This window comes from Seriola dumerili, unplaced genomic scaffold (genome assembly GCF_002260705.1).
Source record: "Seriola dumerili isolate Sdu_G_001 unplaced genomic scaffold, Sdu_1.0 BDQW01000091.1, whole genome shotgun sequence".
Taxonomy (NCBI): domain Eukaryota; kingdom Metazoa; phylum Chordata; class Actinopteri; order Carangiformes; family Carangidae; genus Seriola; species Seriola dumerili.
The window spans coordinates 4832034-4854196 of record NW_019174346.1 but is presented as its reverse complement, the minus strand read 5'-3'; the positions used below and the strand labels follow the sequence as shown (position 1 = coordinate 4854196).

The following is a 22163-nucleotide window of genomic DNA, read 5'->3' as shown; positions in this document are numbered from 1 at the left end:
TCCCATGCCCCATCCCTACACCACGCTTGGTGCAAATCGGTTCAGAACTTTTTGCGTAATCCTGCAAATAAACAAAAACACGAACAAACCAACAAACAGACACAGGTGAAAACTCCTTGGTGGAAGTAATTAAGTGACAAAATGAGAACACTATTTTTCACCCTACTAGATGATAATGCAGCGAGCATGGAGCAGTGCCAGTGGCATATAAACATGAATGCTGTATGTAATCTATCAATGTGTGCAACCAAGCAGGTGAGGCAATAACAAAAGCAGAGATTTCCACATGCAACAAGTTTCTGAGCGGCGCCTGAATGCTTCAGAAAGTTAATACACTTTGTAAAAGAGAGCTCAGAGCTCTACAGGTCAGAAACTAAGTGGTAAATATCTGGTTATATACCATGGGGGTGGGAGGATAATCCCTGTCGGAGTGTATGATATCTGATGAATCATTCTAGAGTACATTATCATAAACCATGTGCATATGAGTTCACTAAGCCAAGGAAAAACTCTGACAGGGGTAAGGAGCTGCAGGCAGAGCAGCGTGAGGGAAGAGGGGGATCAATGTAAGTGTGTTAAACTCCGCAGAGTCCCACTGGGTGTGGACAGAAGAAGAGGATTTGGAGGAAGGCTGCAATAATAGAAGTAGTAAGAGCAGGGGACATAAAAGTTATGATTCAAACTGAGCTTTTTTTTCTTGCAAGCTGCTGGAGAGGTAATAGTCTCCTCTCATAAACATACACCATGACCACGTCTAGATGAAGGAGTACTGTTATAGTTCAGCCCGCTTTGGTATAACTCCTTTTTCTTGACGCATCAAAGGCCTGTGACGTATTTATATCCCCCTATCTAATTCTTATGGATGGAAAATGTTAGCTGAAGCCTTCAGAATGCTCCTAATGACAGGATCCTTATCTTATTTTGGCAGTGTCTAACTTGAACCTTCCAGATATACATTTATTTAGACAAAACTGGGTGTAATTATGTTGTTATGTGATCAGGATTTGGTTAACAGTGGGTTTCCCTTGGGGAAGCCCTGGTGATTTTGAAACTAGTGTTTACATACTACCACAACTAAATATAAACAAACAACAGCGAGTGTATGTTTGTCAACAGATGCCATCACTGCTCTGTGTCGTCTCAAGCTCTTAATTACTGTACTGAGGTTCTCCTACTAACAAGCAAGTCACTCAGAAAATCCCTGTCTCCTTCTTGTGGTGTAAATTTGTATTGCAACCATTACACTCAACATCATCAAGTATTTCGTTCGCATGAAAATCACAATCCCAAGTGTGATACTGGCCTGTTGATTAGGGGCCTTAATAGGGACAAACTCCTTGAAAGGTTCCATATAAATATATAAACAGTTTGTCTCATTGTGTCAAGGAAAATACAGTGTGGACTGGAGGCTTTTCAGCCTTAAATAAAGTTGGAGCCCCGCAGAGCTTCCCTGGTGACAGGTCTAAATGTTGGCTTTCCTGTGGCACCATCTGCTGGACAACAAATGCTCAAAATAAAAATGCCACACAAATAACAGGAAGTCTAATCATATGACCAATAATGCAAAGAATGAACGAAGAAACTACATGTGGTTTAAAATAAACTAAATATTTTGTAAACATTCTTTGTAAGTAGTTGAAATCCACTGCACATGAGAGAAATGACTCTATAGGAAATGGTTGAAAACTGAGGCCTAGTGAAATGATAATATGATGTAATACTGCTGTATGGCATGAATCTTACCTGAGCAAAGAAAAAACGCTGTAGGAGTTCCTGACTGAACTCTGGTCGACCTGAAGCAGACTGTTTTTCTTCCGCTCCGACTGATCCTGCAACAGCCACATGTCAGCGTTTGAGTGCATAGGCCAAAATAAAGCTAATGAGATTAGAATTGGGTATTCCATTTTGATGCAGAAGCTCTGGAAAATGGACAAAAGGCTGTACCTTATGATCAAAGTCAGCTGCATAGTAGCCATCATTCAATCCAAATATGATCTCATTGGGATTCCTGGATCGAATCTGTGGACAAAGCAAGGCAGTAGAGGCTCACTGTGCAGACCGAGTCGAGGAGAACAAAGGATAGTCGGCATCTGGATGTGAATGAGAGACTGTGCTATCTGTTTACGAGCTTTGAAAATAGTCTCACTGTGAAAGAATGGCAATAACACTGACTTCTTTTAGTGTATTTTGTGAGTGCTTTGGCTCAGTCCTCACAACAGAGTTTCAATGTTCAATGTGCATGTACCTTTAAAGACAAAATGCTGAACTTGTGTAGATAATTACTAATTACTTCCTCAAAACCTCCACACATTTGAAATGTATAGTGAATGTATGAAACAAATGGAAAAAGAAATGCAATTTCTTGCTTTTTGTCTAAATGTTGTAATTCATTGAGTATCTCTTACAGTAGTGGAGGTGGTTGTTATAGTCATATTCTATGTTGAACAGTGTATAACTTCACTTTGATGGAAAAAAAGGTTTGGTGTCTTGAATAAAAACAAACTTTGTGGTTAAAATAGAACTGATGCAGTTAATTACATTCACATTTTACCTGTTAAGAATGTAGGATTTACTGTAGCGTGAAGTCAGGTTCTAAACTAGATAATATTACAATAAACTGAATGTACAAAAAAATAAAATGAACATTTTTAAAAGTAATTCTTACTCTATATGTCATTTCAAATGTTGACTCCTGCATAGATTGCATATTTGTTCTCATTGCTATTTGTATAATCTTCAAGAAATGAACTGCATACTGTTTTGACGTTGACGTTTTGCCTTGAAACTGTTTGATTTTAAAATATTTCTTCAGTGATAAACAATGTTGTGATACTCTGATAAACTTATTGTGTGATGCTTTGTTAGATTTTGGGTTTAAATTAATATATAATACAATGTATACCATTTTCTGCTTAGTGTTTTACAAATTGAAACAGTGAAAACTGAGCAAAAACAATTGTAAAATACTGTAAAACAAACCATGTGTATAAAATGGGATTCATAGGTTTTTTTCTCTGACCACTTTAAAAGTAGCTCCCTATTCTGTATTTACTTCCTACCAAACAGGAATTGTATACTGTGCGGTTGCTGACCTGCTGTCCTGTGTATCTGAGGCCATCCAGATTGACCCTCCATTCTATGAGGAGCTGATACTGTTCCTCCTGTCCTCCCCAGATCCTCACCACAAAGCAAGACACAGAGGTGTCCAGAAGGTCTGGCAGCATGCCAAAGTCCAGGCTCCGCCAAGTTGGATTCTGAAAGATACACACACATACACATGAGGATAAGAGTACGTTAACATTTGACATAATAGCTCATCAGCACAATCAGTGGATTATTTATTTTAGTCGTAAACGTAAGTCCACACAGTCCCAACAATGACTTTGAAATTCAGCCCACTTACAAAGAAATACATAAAACAACAGCTAAACTTGTTATGTCAGACAAGTAAAGGCAAAACAGGACTGGGAATCTTTTTTTATGTGTATGCAGAGGAGGCAAAGAGCAAAGTATGAAAGCAGAACTGTGTGGTGCCTCTGACAAATGCTATAATGTGACCTCTATCCATAAAAGAGTAATTGAATCATCCTGTTCTAAATTAACCTTACAGTCTGATCCCTTCTACAATATTTTCTCTGCCCTTGAACTACCAGACTGGCAGCACTGAGTACTGTTTCTACAAAGCACTGTAGCCATTTACATCATTCAATTACGTACAATTTCCCTCCATCGGAGAGAATATCTCTTGGTCTTTGGGTCACTTTCAAGGGCGGGCTGGTGACAAATGTACAATCTACAAAAGCCTAGGGGCTGCAGAACTAGTGAGAGTCAGTAACGGAAGCAGAACGGATAGCAGCTACAATGAAAACAGGAAGACGGAGCAGAAATGTTTGTCTGGATGAACGATGACAGGAAGGAGACAGAATGCTAGAGAACGAATGTCAGCAAGGACGTAAAGTTCAACAGGAGGAAGCTGGGCTGACAGATGACAGAAGTGCATTTTACAGTCTGTTTGCCAAGGTTACTCAACAGTATGCCTGGAAAGCAGCTTAGGTCAGCTCATGACTAGGCAGCAGGCCTGACACTAATGGCTTGCTATCTCTGGCTGCTTCTATAGCTGCATGTGAAGCTGCATGTGAAGCTGCATCTGCCACGTAAATGGACGTGGGAATGGCCATAAATATCACATAGTAATTTCAGGTAATTTACACATTTATTCATGTCATATAAATTACACATTTGCAGAAACTGACTGATGCTTGAATGTGGAGCAGCATACTGTACTGTTAACTGTCAGAGAGTTCCACAAGGCAACAGCACATATCATATTTAATTCATGTAGCTCCAAGTCTAACATTTTATTCATCAAAGCATATTTCATAGCGCATCACTGTTATTGTGATGTTTGAAAACCAGTTTAAGTGACATTTCAAGTCAAACACCAAAGTGCTGCATGTGGGACTGGCACATAGGCAGCAGGTATAAATGCCTTGGCATCTGAAATACAGGAAGCTTGTCTTTCTTTATTATGGCACCGTACGTAATGACCAGTGCACTAGCACGCACTGCAACAGCAGGCCGCAGGTAATGACAACATCCTGAGCCAATCCCAGGAGGCAGACATTAAGAGTCTGAAGGTTTAAGTCAGTATACTCACCAGTGAGTCTCGTATGACTTCACTCTTGTAAAAACCTAAAAAAAAAAACATGAAAGAATGTTGATTAAAAGAAGGAAAACAAACACATGCATCATTAACTGGGTTAAATCTCCCCTAAAATATCATTTAAAAAAGCTTTAATTCGTGAATTGAAACCAGTTTCTGCTGGAGAACTGTTACACAAGACTTGTCATGTCATTTAGAGTAAGAGAGTCTGGAAACGATTCCATACACAATGAGGATGTTTTGACAACAACCATGGTAACTGTATTAGATTATGTGTGTGTTTCCTGATTCACAGGAGTCACACATTTAAAAAAGTATCTGAATGGATTACCTAAAAAAAACAACAACACGGTAACACAGAGCTCACAGAGTCATTCACTGGCTCTGTGTCCATGACCCAGATCGAAGTGTCATCTGATAACATTTTCAGCTTAGGGATACAGATTTTGTGTTTGTAGATACAAAGTTTTGTATCAAAATCATTTCAATAGTATATAATTTCTATTTTAAGGTGGTTTTCCCTGTTAGAGATAATCATACTTTGGTTTGAGATACCAGATAATTTTTGGCGTGACCACCTTAACTATTTTGATCACGTAGTAGCTACATTAGTTTATATGAGGTGTAGTATACTCCTTTTGGATGACATAGTGCTGGGATCTATAATGTATATTGTATGTATAGTAAAAGTTGACATGTATTTATTACATCTGAGGTCGTAGATAACTGACCATGAAATGTTACCCACTGTCAGCTCTCACACAGAGGAGTGAGAGGGTGGCAGGTGTGTGTGGGATGGGTGGTCACACTGACCTCGAGATATGCGGTCTCCTATGCAGAGGTGGAGGGTGAAGTATGTGTCCAGCAGTGGGGAACCATTCTTGTTGACAATGTTTCTGGCTGCAATGCTCCGAAGATGACGCAATCGTCTCTGTTTAGCAGGTGAAGATGTGGAAAGAAATGGAGAGAGAGTGAGGAAAGATAGAGAATAAATATTATAAAATATGTATATTATACAAAAAACAGAAACCAGAGCTGCTCAGTTTTATTCTGATCATGTGATGGCTGTGGACAAATACTATGCTGCTCTGAAGACACAGAACCCTTACTGGGTCCCAGGACAAGTGAAAAAGAACGCCCACAGGGATCAATGAAGTATCACATTGTCCATGCCATGTAGAACCAGCCAGAAATAGCAGTTATTTCTCAGGCACAGAGGCAACACCAGCTGTGACAATCACAATTTCATGGTACAACTAAGTGGCCGGTTAACTTGTCAGGCATGGTCAGTCATGATAGTCACATGAGAAATGAATGAACATCAGCTCTAAAGTGATTTATCCAAGAATCCACAAATCACAATGAGACACCAATAGAAAAGCCATCATTTATAAACATGTGACTTTCCACACACAACAGAGGTCAGTATATCAGTTCATCTTAAAGCATATCAGTAAAGCACAGTTCAGACAATCCACCAACATCTGCGTCACTTCAAAATTTAAAGACTTCACAAGCCTCTACTTTTTAGTTAAAGTATAAGTGTGTGTGTGTGTGTGTGTGTACGGGCACACACGAGGCACAGAGTAGGCATCTAGCAAGTTCCCGCCTCAGGCAAACATGTCACCACAGCACAACTTCTCCCTTGACCTGGAGGCCCAGCCTCTCTCTCCTGCAGCCATACTGAGACTAAATCTAAGTCATGGGATTCCCTTTAAGATTAAGGGCCCCAGAAACAAAAACAGTGATTGTTCCACACAGGACTTTTAACCCCCCCACCCCCCCCACCCTCCCACACCCCTTAAAAATGTTAGTGTACATTTCTAAGTGGGCTAATGTGGACCACAGGGAATGATTGTGAGTACATGTACAGTATAAAACTACAATGGTGGGTCAGCCTCTCCTCTTTTATTGTTAACTCCAGGTTTGGACAAAGATCAAAGTTAGGTTCCGCATTAGTTGACCACATGTCATAAAATGATCAAAGAACGTCTGATGGTGGTATGTGACAAAATGATTAGCTGGTCACAAGCCTTTTGCTGAATATCTGTAATTCAGTAACACACAAACAATCCATTTCTTTAGAAACTTTTCAGAGCAAACTAAATCTAAGCTCTGGCTTAAAGTACTTAGTGAAACAGAGCCAAATTTCACATGGAGGGGATTCTCTAAACAGAAAACTGATATGAAACGACAACTCGAAAGAGAATGGATGTACGCACATTACTGTACATTGAGTTCATTAATTCTTTTTCAAGGTTTAATTAATTCCAGTTTTTCTGGGACACCTAGGTTAATCTAATGGTCTAATACAAAAGACCTGGAATATATCCTACTTCCTTACTTAAGCAACTGCCTGCTAAGTGCTGTCCAGTCCTGCTATTATCTCAAAGAAGCATCCTCCACGTATTTCAACCTATTGTCAAATTAAGCAGATAACATCTCAAAGTATCTCTTTAAATAATAAAATAATCCTCAGGATTTCCAATTATGGCTCACTTGACTAATCTGGACTATGTTGTTCAATATTCAAAATTCACACTTATTGTATTTATCACTGTATACCATCAATTGGGCCATACCTTTGTCTTTTGGAATAAAATAAATAACAAACCAGTGAATCAAAGCAGGCTCAAACCCATCACTTGTGATTGGTGGGGACTTTGGTTGTAAGTGCTGCAACTTTGAAGGTACAGCTTCTTTTTTATTCAATAAAAAATAACAGTTTTCATACCAGGTTTGTGATCAAACTTCATAAGTCATTCACAAATACTGAGTAGAAACTCCCAACACAAGTCATCTCTCCTGAGTTTAGCTCTCATTGTATGTGATACTGTGAGGCAGTGGGCCAGTGGCACAATTAGTAACCTATATAAATAAGAATAGCATATGTTAACTTCATTTAGTGAATTATTGACACAGTTTGAATCAACACACACACACACACACTAACGATATAATCTAAATGTCCATCTAATGCAATTATACACCTACACAAAGTACAAGGCTCAAAGAGTTAGATTTACTGGTGCAAGAAATTAAATTGTACACCAAATATAATTTTTACTTTCCTCTCCATCAGTTTCTACAATATATGGAGTAGGTCATTCAAAGCAGAGAAGGCTGAATTTCATGCTGTGTCACTGACACCCACATGATGAACCCACCAATAGTGGTAGCAAAACCCAGCAGGACAGCTTGATGAAAGCATGGTTTTGCTTGCACAGGAGATTTTTAATCATGATCATTTTAGAGTTGCACTTAGAGTTTCACTGTTTACTTAAGTCAACTTATTTTAACATCTTTGCAGTGAATGTGGTGCAACATACTGTACTGCTTTGTTTCCTGAAGAGGACTGAAGTTAACTGTCAACTTGTCACATGTCTAAATGAATGAATGAATGAATAGAAGACACATTTTTCAGGTTTCTAAAGAATCCCACAACTTATCCAAGTATAAATGACATTATTACACAATCTAGACATTTTAAATCACAATAAAATAGCTCTATGAGACAAAACACCAGCACTGTAATGACATATGTACGTTTCCCTTCAACTGAGCTGTCATCTGGGTGCTGACATAACGCCAAGTTAGGTTACCATTAGCAGCAGCATACTAGCTTCTTACACCTTTAAAGGTATAGCATGATATATAAGGTCAAAATAGGGCAACGCACCGAAAAAGTCGAGCTCAGAAATGCCCAACATCAGCCAAAGTGATTTCAGTGTCTGGGTTGTCAGTCCAATTGGCTACATTTATTTCCTGCTAGCTAACTGTAACTTAGCAGTTGTTAGCTAACTAGCTAGCCTGACAGGCCTGCCGTGTTTCTCCGGGCAGCAGTTGTAACTGACGTTGCAAACTAGTACATAACACACTGAGGCCGCCGGTCCACGATTTCCTGGGTTCATTTGAATGCAGTTGGTATCAACATGAGCTCAGGGGCTTTGCATTTACCTGCTGGGATGTGAGCTCTACATGTAAGGCTCGAGAGGATGAAGCTCCAGAGTTGGTGACAGAGGCGGCGGGGATGGCGAGAACCCGACCGGTGATGGAGTTCATCCTCCTGTCGGCATCTAACGGGTCCCCTTCATTCAACAAAACATCCCATCCTCGACATCCAGGATAGTCGTTCGAAAGTTTACGAAGCACCGGACACCCACCAGAGGCATGCAGACACGGCTGTTTGTGTGGGGAAAGCGCTACAACAGCTGTCAGCTAACCAACGGGACGTAAACAAAGTACAGGCTATTTGCTACACTTGGTTCGGAAATCCGTCTCTGGTTGGGAGGCGCGACAGCCAGGCTACTGATTGGCTTAAACTGACGTCCATCATGTAGAGGCGGGTCCTATTACTGAAAATCCGTGTTACTATTGGTTGTTTTATCTGTTTATCTTCCAGAATGGGGCAGGCGACCGTTGAAATCTGTCAAAGCTGCAAAATATGAGGAAGTTGCATAGCACAACGTGACATGCAGGTGACAGTTAAACTGTTTCATCAGTTTCATCAAGTCATTTCTTATTTACAATCTCCATCAGAACCAGTTCAAAAAGTGACGAAAACAATTCAAAATCATACTGTACTGGCTACATCGGGGGCTCTCGTCAACCTCTGACCTCAAAGTACACACACATTAGACCATGAACCGACGGCAAATAAAAGAGGTGGCCTCGGCTGCACTGGTACTGATTGTGAGACATCTGATCGATAAGTTCTGCATTGAGTTCTCTGTTTGTGTCTGTGACTTAGACTCAGTAACATTGAATTATTTTATAGGATCTCAAGAGGCTCCTGGATCCTAGGAATGTAAGAAAGTAAAAGTACCCACAATGCAAATTATCCCTTTCATATTATTTCATATAATGAGCAAGAAGTAATGAGCTATATTATGTTGTTGGATTATTATTATAACTGAAGCAATAACCTTTAAGCAGCATTGTAATGTTGTTATTAATGTTGCAATTAAGGTGGAGAAAATTAGGCTATAACTATTTTATATACAGTTGGGTTGTTAAATGTACAAGAAGTATCATATTTTGTAAGATGATCATATGTTCTATATGGAAATGTGTCTGTAATGTGTAGTATAATGCTTCCTTTTGCAAAGTAGTAGTGTAGAAGTATTAAAGATTACAATGTGAAAAAACACAAGTACAAATGCCTCAAAATTGTACAGTGTTTGTGTAAATGTATTGTCTTTCCGCCACTGTTGGATACTCTACTTCCTCTACTACTGTGCTATATTTGTGCACGTCTTTATCACCCTGACTACAGAATATGAAGCAACCATCAGGGGGCAGCATCAGCCACATCCAGGTGATCCGTTTCCACAGTGTCATTGGACATTACAAAAGAGTTGATTGCTTGATGCTTCTTGTGTGACTCATCTATTTAATACAGGTCCTGCCTGTTTGTAGAACAAAATAAGAAATTCAAAAATAGTTGATTCTGTGATTGCCCTATCATATTTTATACTGATCATTTTCTTTCTTCGTGGATCAATCTCAATATTGACCAGTTTCCAGGGGAGGAAATAAGTACATTTAGGCCTACTTAACAGCTGTACTTAAGAACAGTTTTGAGGGGCTTGTACTTTGTGTGAGTATTTCCACTTTCTATTAATCTCTACTTCCACTCTACGACAGTTCAGAGGGAAATATTGTACTTTTTACACCACTACATTTATTTCAGTTATTTTGCAAAATTAAGATTTTTCATCCAAGACATTATCAACTATAAAATATGATGGATTGTCATAGATAAAATTACATATCAATTTATAATAATTATTATGAGTTGGCTCCAACCCAAAGCTATAACCTATAAAATGCCGAACGAACTGATGAAGCCTCTTGGATGAGAGGTGAAACGTCTTCCCAGACAAATAATCAAGTCCAGTTGCGTTTTGATTTAAAACTCCTTTAGGATACCATCACCTGGACAAATGAGAATATGCACAGGCTAACCTATAAAATGAAAATGCTGTTTAAGAATAATCCAATAATAACACTCTGTAAAGGGCCTTTAAGTACATTTCATTGGTAATATTGCTTTACTTTAAAATAAAATTTTGAATGCTATACTTACTTTTATTTCTAGATTGTGGTAATATTACTTTTATTTCAGTAAAGGATCTGGGTACTTCTGCTACAGCCAGTTTTAGTGTTTAGTTGTTGTTATGCTCAAATCTCACTGACCTGATCATGAGCCAGTGCAAACTCATGCTGTGCAGCCAAACTGTTTTCAAACACAGACAATATTATATTTATATTTATTTACAGTTTCAATAAATTATCTGAAATGATCTGGAATATTTCCATTTGATGGAATGATGTAGTCTTAGAACCATGGAGTCCTGGGTTTAATATTGGGCTGAGTAAATATCAGACACTGCATCTTCAAAATACTGCACATACATACACACACACGTATATATATATATATATATATATGTATATATATACGTATATACACAAATAAAATACAGCCTAACATCATGGTATAAGATGATTTTAACGTCTGTACAGCTACTTAAGTTAATTTGTATTTGTATGTATAATTGTATAATTGTCATATTCAAATGACGGATGTCTTCTGAGGTAAATGTGTGAACAAGATGTAGCATTAGAAAAAGTCTCAAAAGACAAGACACGACACAAACATGTCCTTCTGAAAACATACAAAAGTTTAATTTAAATATCAGCAGACAGATGATGCCATTCATCACAGATAGGTCTCACTGTTTATTGCTTGCAAATTTATTGCACAGGGATCACCCAGCTCTTCAGAGGAAGTCACAACCGTGAGAACATCAAATGACAATCCAATAATTTACTGCCCATCTTCAAGCCGATCAACATGACACAAGCTTATTTTGATGATTCCACCTATATTCTCATCTCTTATTTTACATAAGTACTAGTGACACCCTCAAATATAACTTATTCCCAGTAATGAGGAATTACCCGTGTAATCCTTTCAGTTATCACCCATGGAATGGTTACAAAGTGATGCGCAGAACGCTGGAATCATTTTCACTCACAAAACTACTTCATCTTCTTCAGTCTCAGCTCAGAACTTTAGCTAGCTGGCTAACATACAAGATATGTGCTGTAGTTCTGCTGCATAGACAGAACACACCCATCCAGACCTGGACCTGTGGGACAAGAAAGGGAAATCAAGCCAACAAGCACAATGGCTGTCTTGGAAAGAATCTCGTATCAAAGGCATTTGAGACAAAACCCTCAGAAGGTAAATCAGCAAAAAGAAAAGTGCATCAGAAATATTCATTGGAGGGAAAAGCACTAAAATAGGCTTTTCCTCTCTACAGAATACAATTAATACTTTATGGCATTATACAATCACAGGCACTCGTTCATACAGTAGAAATACATGCATGTGTGGGGACAACATAGGTCTTTGGCTCAATTAACCTTTGGGCTTATTATCCCAAAAATAGTGGCACTTTCCATTTGCATTGTTTGTGCATTTAGTGTAGAACAGGATCATAAAGAGCTTGGGGAAAATTATATGAATGCATGAGTGAAAGAAAACATTGGCACTTCTTTAAAGTTCTGCATGTTACCTTCCTAGCTCCATCTAGTGAAACCGCCCCATCCCCTCCAACCACCAGCACCACAGATAAGATAGTCCGAACTTGATCGACTGAGAAAATGGAAATGGAAACTACTAAGGCACACGTTTTGTGTAACTTTGTCCATCCAAAGACTGTTTAAGCTGGTGCCAGCAACAGGGAGAGGCCACTATTCTTCAAACCTGCCATTTCCTGAGAAGAAAAGTATGCTTATGTGTTTGTGAGAGAGGCAACGCAGAGAGCAAAGGTTTCTGCAGCGAACATGCTCGTGTGTAGAGTTTGCAGTCCAGAGGTAATCCCACCTGGGCACCAGGATCGGGCGGGGGGTGGGAGGGTGGGGGGGGCGGAGGGATCTGAAGGTGCTGCCACAGTTCAGAGCTTCTACAAGGCCCACCGCCATTGTTTCACTGGATGTACAGGACGTCGCTCTCTTTCAGGCCAAAGCGGGTCTTGTACTTGTCAAAAAGGCACTGGAGAGACTTGATGTACATTGCATGGTACAGATTCACTATCTCTTCTGTTGGGTCTTCGATTTTTGGCACAGTGATTGGCTCCCCAACTATAATAAAAAAAAATTAGAAAAAAGGGAGGATTAAAACACAAAGCCAATCAAACAGACTCAGGTTGAAATTGTTATAACCAGTGACAAGTGTTAACCATTGATATTCCCCTGAGACTGGAAGAAGCTAATATTTATAAATTTGTGGTCACTGTCCTGTAATGAACTTTACTAATACAACAGAGTTTTTGAGGATTGTAGTCAAAGTAAAGATAACTCTAACCTGTACCTCTTCAAATCTGATCGTACACTCAAACCAAACATTAGCAGAAAAACTTACCTATGGTGGTGATGGGGTTGCAGAAAGGCACAATGCCCCAGGAGTTGCCAAAGAAGAGACCACATCCATGGAAAAGGCATGGGGCAAAGCCTAAGATCTTCTGTAATCTCTTTTGGAGAGCTCTCCACCAAGTTCCCTCCTCAAAGATCACCTGCTTGTAGGCATCATTCTCTCCAAAGGAGTACACTGGGACCAGGTCGGACCTGAGGGGGAAACATAGGAGGTGTCAGCAAACGTTCCCCTAAATGTAAAGCACTGATTGTTTGGACACACTAAGAACTCTGTGTGCAGCGTAGCATCCGAAGGACTATCTCATCTAAAAACATAATGTTTAAAACTGTAAGAGACTCCTTACGCCACTGGTTTGTGCTAATCATCATAAATCATTTTAGGTGTGGTGGTAACTGGTAACATAGGCAGACTGTGGAAGTTCCCATTTGTGGTAGCAGGCAAGAGACATCACTCATTTCTATGTAGGTCTATATTCAGCGTTACGGTTGGTGAACAGCCCAGTTTTTGATTTTTGTTAGACATAGCAATTATGAAAAAGTTTTTATTCAATCAGGAAACATTGTGGATTGTTGTCCCTTAAATCTACTTACACCTGCAGCCGATCCGGAAATTTTTTTTTTACCTAGAAATCTTCTGGAAGTCTTATTTTCATTATGGTTTACTATTACCACTTGATATTTTTAATAATTTCACATTAACCAGTCCTTGTTTAGAACGTTCTCAACACCAGTGGTTCCAAACCTTTTTGGATTTTGGTCCTTAAAAAGGAAGCAAAGTCAACTCACCACCTCTCAAAGGTTACATATTTCTATGAGCTGTCAGCACTTCAGAGTTACTTTTGTTTTAATACTATTCAAAGCCCAAAGAGCTAAAACTGTCTAATACCTTACAAAGCATAAGAAAAAAGAGGCACCTCAACTATAATAAAAAATAAAGATAATTTTATTAAAGCAGAAAAAAGCTTTTGTTCTTTTTTTCTTGTTGATCATCTTGCAACTACTTCATGGGATCTTGAGTTTGGCCACTATCCTGTACTGGTGCTGTCAAAATTGGCCAAAAGTGACGTTGAAATGTTGAAAAACACAAAAAGGTTCAAACCATTTGAAAACCCTTTTTTTTGCATTATGTCTCTTGTTGTGTTGGTTTCCTCTCTTGTGGACATAACTACTTGTATAGTTGCTCATTGGGGTGCATATTATCCAGATGTGGCCTCAGGTTGTTAGTGCTGGAATGGTAGGCTAGGCTAACTGTAGCTTACAGAGCTTGTAAACAACTTTATCCCGAGGTTCCACAATTTTGCCGCCTAGTGACCAAAATTGGAAGCATTTCACAACAGGGCTGTTTAGATTGCTCTGAGTACAACTCGCTCTCTCAGTCATCATTATCATACAGTTGTTGCTGAAGTATTTGCTCATTTCAGCTTGATATATATGTCATTTTCAATCAGTGTATGTGATGCTGTGTGACTCCAGCCTGTTATGCTGTGCATTCAGTGCAGAGACCCAGGCCCATGCAAGAAGTCACGAGTCAGACAGCTGCTTTTTTTCCCCACAATCGAATATTAATTTTCACTGCTGGAATTTTTAATTTAATTTAAAGATAGCAACCTGAATAATTAATTGTATGATTTATATATTTACTCTATTTTACCCATACAATAGTTTGAGTGTCCCTTGTTATACAACTGGTTTCTACATCCATCTCGATTTTATAAGCATTAAAAACAAAGCTGTAAATGTTCCAGAAAATGCCCTTAATTCACAGCGCAGGCTTATTTCAGCAGGAATGCAAACCTTGCTGTTATGAATAAAGTTCTGCATAACTGCATGTTTTTTCTAACAAGCTCTAAGCTTCTTTGGACAAGGTGCACGCAGTGATAATCCTCAGCTATATCTGAGAGGGAATCGGGCTTGTTTGGGTTAGCAAGACAAACCGGGGTCCACTTCTCTTTATAGCCATCAATACACAGCCAAATGGCAGCTCAGCAACCCTTCCAAAAGGGTACTGCATGCCACGAGGAGCTCCAAGCTTCATGAGGGACAACACTGCACATTCATAACAGATTTGGTAACTCTCTCTGTGAGGTTATTTCAACCTTTACTGAGAGTAATAATCTAGGCTTTTAATAAATCCAGTGAGTCACTATGGCCCTGAGACTGACATTTAAATGTTCAAAACAGATTTGGTCAAGGCTATGTTTAATCGCTGCAGCCGCGTGCATCCTTGTGTCTGAGTGTTGTGCAGCCAGCTCACCCTTTCTGCAGGGCCAGCTTCACAAAGCCTTTACGATTCTTCAGGGTGACAGCGTTCATCCCTGGTGTACAGTGCAGAGACTCCGCTGCTCCTCCGACAACGATAACCACGGCATTTCCTGTCCCGTTACGTGACAGCAGGTAGTCGATAGAGTGCCTGTTCACCGGACATATACCTGAGAGGAAAAAGAAAAAATGAAAGATAATTAAAACTGCAGTAAATTAGCAGTGCTCAAAAGGCAAATTTATAAAGTTATTGGATCTCTTTAGATTTTTAATACTGCACAAGTATGATGTTGTCTTTTAATGTAAACAGTGGGGGCCAAAAGTCAGATGGACTGTAATTTTTATAAGAATATTTTGCAGTCTTTCCAGACCTTGTCAACAGATGCCTGCAAATATAATTATTAGTGTGTTTGGACTCTTTCTTGTACTTAATGCATTGCTGTATGTCCACCAGTCTATTACCAAAGCAGAATTTAACTAACCACATTCTGCACGTGCAAAAACCTGACTCACTGCAGCCAAAACTAAGTTTTTCTGAGAAGACTGCTGCATTACTCATTATCACCAAAAGGTTACAGAGATAAACTAATGAGGGTTATCTACCAATGAAACAACAGGTACAATAACCTACAGTAACCTCAGAGTGTATGTATGGTATCTATGGGTACAGAGCCCCTTAGAACAGAACAGCTAAACCTCTAAAAATAAGTGAAGTCAGCACATCAAAGTAAACAGAGGATATATCAGCTGTGCAACAGGACAAAGGTCTGGTCTCTGGCAGATACACTCATTGTTATCAGAAGTTTCAAGAGCGCAAACTAGACCTCACGGTTTTTCCACATCATCTCACCTCCAGACATCAGGTAGTCTCGCAGCACGGGCAGGCGGAAGTTTCCCGCCAGGGTTGCCAGGGAGGGCCTGATGCCCGGGAATTTCTTGGAGAAGCCAGTGGCCTCGGTGCCAAAGTTACAGAAAGCACCGAAACAGAAGATGCCGTGTGGGTGGTAGCCAAATATGTAGTTCCGGCTGGGCAGCAGGTTGTGGGTTTTAATTAGCTGAGGGACAAGAGCACAAAGACAACCAGTGAGGGGCTGATTTCAATATGAGGGACACAGTGCTCACAGACCGGGAACATCTGACAGGAGAGTGGCTAAAAAGGCTCGAGGACAGAAGCAGTGTCCTAATTCCATAGTTGTTTTACTGTTTTTATATATGTTATATGTTTCTTTACCAAGTGCTATTCAATAAATGCTTATATTATCATTATTATTGTGTTTTTGTAGAAATAGGACATCTGTATCAGCTCAAACCTGACACCATTCCTCTGTCTGATCAAGTACAGTCATAAAACAATGACCCAGTAAAGATGACGTGCACCTGTTCAGACTGGCAGCAATAAAGTACAATCTTAACCATTCAGCATTACTTCAACATCTCACTCTAACAGTGTGCTGATCTGCAGTGTAGACTTAGATCCATCACAATGTGTACACAAAGCTCCCCTCGGTAGCAAGTCAAACACAACAGTTGCATAACCACATTAGCAAAAGGAGCTCACATTCAAGATCCCCATAGTACCGCAGGACATCACCTGACTGGCATGGCAGATGTGAAGGATTACAGTGGGATCAGGAAGACTGCTGCACTTGACACCTTTCCTACTTAGGAGACAGCACAGAGCTGGAGGCAAGACAAGACTCACTGGTTGCCCTAATATTACAGAGGAGCCTTTGTGTCTAGAGACTTCACGTTCACGTAACAGTCACACTCTGTCCTCACTTAAGAGTGGTTCAGACTTTGACCAGTCGGCTTCCAACTCACATAATTAATAGTCATAGGTTCATGATAGATAGAGAATACTTGCCCTACAGACAGCTGATGCCCCAGTAGATATATCCTGGTTATTTTGAGACAGTAAAAGCTTCACTTCAAACTTCACAGATAAACTTTCATCTCCACAACTCAGTTTATATTAGTGGATAATAACTAACTTCATTTGAAGTCCTGCTAATAACTAACTTCTGTTAGTTATTCTGCAGCCTTCTTTAGTCTCCACTCTCAGTACAGATGAACTCATCACTACCTGAGCACAGTGGCCACTTCAGATTTTATACATTTAAACACAGCCAGTGGAGAAATGATGGAATCACATGAGACGTGTTTCATTCGCATTCTGAGGAGAGACGAACAAAGCACAGCTAATCCACTAACAGAGAGGAATACAAATGAGCTTTTACAAATGCTAAATACTTTTTTTTTTTACATGATCAGTTCATTGTAGGTGACTGCACTTACAGTGATACTACGTAAGTACAATATCTGTTTGTGCTAGGGCTGCAACTAATGATTATTTTTATCATTGATTAATCTCTTGATTTTTGATTTTTTATTAATTGATCGATCATTTCCTCTATTAAAATATCATAAAACATTAAAAAATCTCCATCACATTATCCCCAGGTCCTAAGTGTTAGATCAAATGGATTTTTTTTTTTTTCTGACCAACGTCCAAAACCCACAGATATTCAGTTTAAAATGATATAAAACATAAAGGAAAAGCTGGAACCAGAGAATGTGCTGACATTTTTTGTTTGAAAGTCACTTAAAACTTTTCATTTATTACCACAATATTTACTGATTATTTTTTGGTGATTGACTAATTGATTAACTGACCAGTCGCTGCAGCTCTAGTCAGTAGAAAAGTGGAGATTCAATAAAAACCTATGACTACTGACTGAGTCATGCAGAATATCTAAGAGGACCCATCTTCTCTTTAAACACACATTCGGCTTCTGCAGTGACAGTTAATCATGTACAGCTGCTGTCCCTGCGTGCGTGCGTGTGTGTGTGTATGTGTGTGTTAGTGTGTGTGTCCAGGGTTGTCCTCATCTAAAAGATGCTCAGGGGAATACCTGATGACAAATCAAGCTTAGCACTGCTCCTTAGTCTACCAGGCTGGACAAAGTCTAAAAGTCTCAACCTGCGTCATGCCCTCATCAACCAGGAACAGCATGGAGCAGACGGATCCACCCCTGATACGGTTATCTATATGTCAAACCTGCGCATGACTAGAAATCGCTGAACTAACTTAATCACACAGTCCTGACTTTTCTCATCAAGAGTCGAACAGGTTTCCAAGCCTCCATTCCTCTGCTCTGCTCTTGATGTTAAAGACTGGTGGCTGATAAATCAGCAACAGTAGAACATAAAACTGACCAAGCAACTTACCCTGATTGGGAAGTAATCTCGGAAATACGTCCAAACGGTCCAGTTCCTCACCCAGGAGGACCTCCTTCCACCTGAGGAGAACGTTACACATTATAGATCTCAGAGCATTAAAACTAGAGCTGCAACTTCATCAGCGATTAAAGGACAGGCTCAATCTTTGTTTAAAGTCAGTCTTAATTCAACTCTGACATTTCCCCATGTTCATTACAACCGTTTTTGTCACTGATGTTCCAGCATCTCTGATGTGACGATTTGCTGCTACTGTTATTATATTCTATATATATATATATATATATATATATATAAAAACTCTTTTGGTGTTTTTTTTTTTTTTTGTTAATCTTAAGAGGTTACAGAGGGCTCTGACATTTGAAAAAAATTTTTAAAAAATCAACAGATTAAAGGGTAGGTTCACATTTTTTTCTATACTTGCCATGTTCTTATAATCAAAAATATAATGTGTAATCAGTTTATCATTTAGTTTATAAGCTATGAGAAAAAAAAAAAATACAACAGCCATTTTCCAGAGCCCGTGGTGACGTCTTCAAATTGCTTCTTTTATTGGCCTAAAAACCAAAGGTTTCTCCATTTTTATCACTGAGAAAAGAAGCAAATCGTCACAAGTGAATGTCTATCGTTATTGTTTGATGAATTACTTAAACCACAGATCAAATACTTAAACTGTTGCTAAACATAATGGTTGTGTTTGTTAGTGCTAACCCCTGCAAAATATGTCACCCAATGCTTAGATAATACAGTCTCAGTTGTTCACATTTTTAGACTCAAAAACGCATCATCCAACTAAAGGTTGGAGAAAAATCAGACCAGTTCTCAAACATCATGCCTTCAAATTTTTTAAATTCCATCATTAGTTCAGTGATTTTTTCTTCACAATGGGTCAAAATTGAATTATTAGGTAACAGTTATTTTTGTTTGACATCTTTAAAATGTATTACCTTGTTTTGGGGTGTTCCAGTCAATGATGAGCCAGGCGGTGTAAATGGCAGCGATAAGCCAGCAGTCAGTGCAGAACATGTAGATCAACAGCAAAGTGCAGGCGACACCTGAGGAGAGGAGAGAAAAAACATTTACCTAAAATTATCTAAAGGCTTAAATATTCTGTTAAAAGGCACAGAAGTCATAAACAAGTGTGTGAGCATTAGTGCCTTGACCTCCTTTGCATGAGACTAATGAGACTAACTCCTCTAGGTTTCTTTGCGTTCAGACGGCTTAAGTGAAATGCACAGAGGCTCCCACTCACAAACACACTCATTTACCCATTGCTAAGAAGCTGATGACCCACTGCAGCACAGAGATGACCTGCAGATGTTTTTCCATCTTGGATCTGCAGGGCCAGAACACCACCGGCAGGTCCTGCAGGGCAGAGAGGATGCTGGAGCCGGTGCCTAGAGACAACACGAGCGAGAGGAGACAAAAGAGGAGAAAAGGGGTGTTCAAAGCTTGTCGGTGGATTACAGAACAGTTACAGAAGCTTAAATGGATGAGAAAGAAGCACTTGGTGAGAAATCAAAGTGAAAAGATGCAGTTAACTCTCTCCTTGTCGTGGCAATACTTTCCTACCACGGGTTTGAATTAACCCAACCTCAAAGTGAACGTCAAACTAAACAAAGAGATCAATGATTTCCAAGAAAACAATGGAGCCAAGCTGCCCTGCATCAATACACACTTCAGCCTCCGCCACTCACCAGCTCTTTTCAGTCACCAGCCCATGAAAGCGAAGCCGCAGCTACATGTGAAGGGACAGTTTGCAAAAAGGGAGCATAAAGTAACGGACACATTAAGAGCGACTAAAGCTAGTCAAGCTTGTACAACCAAGAGCCAGTAAGAAGATCTCCCCTGCAGGAAAACACTGTTGCCTAATCCCATCTGTGCACACTGAAAATAACCCAGCGCCGAGCTGATGGGGGTAATACCTGTAAACTATGAAGCTATGACTCCTAAAGACTATCGCTGCTTTGCCAGTGGCTGCCGGTCAAAGCTGGCCAGGACAGATCTGACAACTTAATGTGTGCTGATTCCTGCACAGAGCCAAATCAAACAGAGAGGTGCACAGAAGCTATCAGCTCCTGCAGACGGAGCAGCCAGGTGAACCATGTGCCTGTCAATACAACTGCTGTAATGATTCTGTAACTGCACGGTCGGACTCGTCTACAGCTGCAGACTCAGTTCGGACATGTGCTGTGTTAAAATGTGAACCCATCATTTAAACTTCCAGGGTGACAGATGTCCCTGAGCTGTCACTGAAATCAACCTTCAAATTAAAAGGTCCACACAGCAGAAGAGAGTCAAAACATAAAAGGAATTTACCAGCAAAGCAGGAATAGACTGCATTATAAAACAACTTTTTCTGGATAAACATTCATTTATCTCGCAGAAGAAATCACTAATTCTCATTTTCAACAATCAAAAATATAGCTTTTGCCTAAAACTGAAACATTTCAACTGGAGAAAAATGCAAAACTTCGAAATGTGAAATAACAAGTTGGACAACTGAGTATAAGTTAGTGCCACACTTAAAAGTAGCGGCACGAACAATCACAGAGCAGGTGTCAAACACTGTAATAATGATAATTTGTTCCCTCACTTTATTGTACTTTGTATTTTTTTAATCTCCTATAGTGTTGCCCAGTAATCGTTGTGTCTTTGTAAAACTTAATATTGATGTATGGTAACTTAGATATTAATAATAAAAAAAAAATGAAAATCCTTCTTTTTGTTTCGTGTTGTTTTATTTGAAAGATTTTTGAACTTTTTTGAAAATGACTCTAAATCTTGCAACATGCTGTTTCTTTTCAGTAGATATTCCTCTACATTGATCACTGGTAAATTAACATTGATGATGCAACACATTTTGTCCGTACGTCCCTTTGTAAAGTGTTGTCCACACAACAACACAAACTGGCGTGTGGAGACAGACCTCTCCCAGGATCGACTCCTGGTTTGTTAAACCACCTGTGACTCTGCAGGTAGCCTAACGTGTCTCACCTTTCAGGACGCCAGAGTACGCAGCAAGAATGGTCTTCATAGCGGCTTCGTGGATGGTGCGGATGCCGGAGAGGAGAAACTCTGATGTTTGCTTGCTGTCAGGATGATAAAAGTCCAACCTACAGCTCCTCGGTCATGACTGCCGTCGTCTGCAGCTGACTGAGGCGCCGGGCGGACATTTAACCAGGGCGGGGAGGAGCCAAAGACCGAGCCCAGAGAGCAGGGGACTGTATCAGCAGTGAGCTGGGAGGCCTGCGGAGGAGAGCACGTACAAACCAGGAGCAGCAGTGTGGTCTTTGCGCCTGTCTCCCCCCTGTATTTATGGGGGTGGTCACGTGGGTCAACGGTGAAAAACACCGCGTACTGACCATCCCTGCCTCACCTCTGGAACAGGTGTAAACCTGACTCTTCAGGTTAGAGGAGACAAACAACAGTGTTTGAAAAACACGCTGCATGATATTAATCTGTCATATCTGTGAATGTGGTGAAATAAGATTTGGTGTATTTAACATTAATGAAACAGTCTGATACTTTATCTGTTTACTATTTTAAAAAAATCATT

General features: G+C 39.7%; 2 protein-coding genes across 2 annotated transcripts in view; both read right to left on the bottom strand.

Annotated features, from left to right (window-relative positions):
* uvrag (UV radiation resistance associated) overlaps nucleotides 1-8900 on the bottom strand; it is an 85894-nt gene extending 76994 nt beyond the window's left edge. Inside the window, exons 1-6 of the mRNA XM_022746078.1 lie at nucleotides 8621-8900; nucleotides 5477-5594; nucleotides 4658-4692; nucleotides 3093-3254; nucleotides 1945-2019; nucleotides 1744-1829 (exon numbers count right to left, since the gene is read on the bottom strand). Of these exons, the coding sequence (XP_022601799.1) occupies nucleotides 1744-1829; nucleotides 1945-2019; nucleotides 3093-3254; nucleotides 4658-4692; nucleotides 5477-5594; nucleotides 8621-8725 (581 nt within the window). The 5' untranslated portion in view covers nucleotides 8726-8900. The remainder of the gene's footprint in view (nucleotides 1-1743; nucleotides 1830-1944; nucleotides 2020-3092; nucleotides 3255-4657; nucleotides 4693-5476; nucleotides 5595-8620) is intronic.
* A 2487-nt stretch (nucleotides 8901-11387) lies between these two features.
* dgat2 (diacylglycerol O-acyltransferase 2) lies at nucleotides 11388-21825 on the bottom strand. The gene is made up of 8 exons (XM_022746073.1): nucleotides 21602-21825; nucleotides 19873-20001; nucleotides 19552-19659; nucleotides 18596-18666; nucleotides 16218-16422; nucleotides 15363-15537; nucleotides 13098-13300; nucleotides 11388-12817 (listed from the first exon to the last, which is right to left on the bottom strand). The coding sequence occupies exons 1-8, from the start codon at nucleotides 21639-21641 to the stop codon at nucleotides 12663-12665; spliced, it is 1086 nt and encodes a 361-aa protein (XP_022601794.1). The 5' UTR covers nucleotides 21642-21825; the 3' UTR covers nucleotides 11388-12662.
* Between the last annotated feature and the right edge of the window lie 338 nt (nucleotides 21826-22163).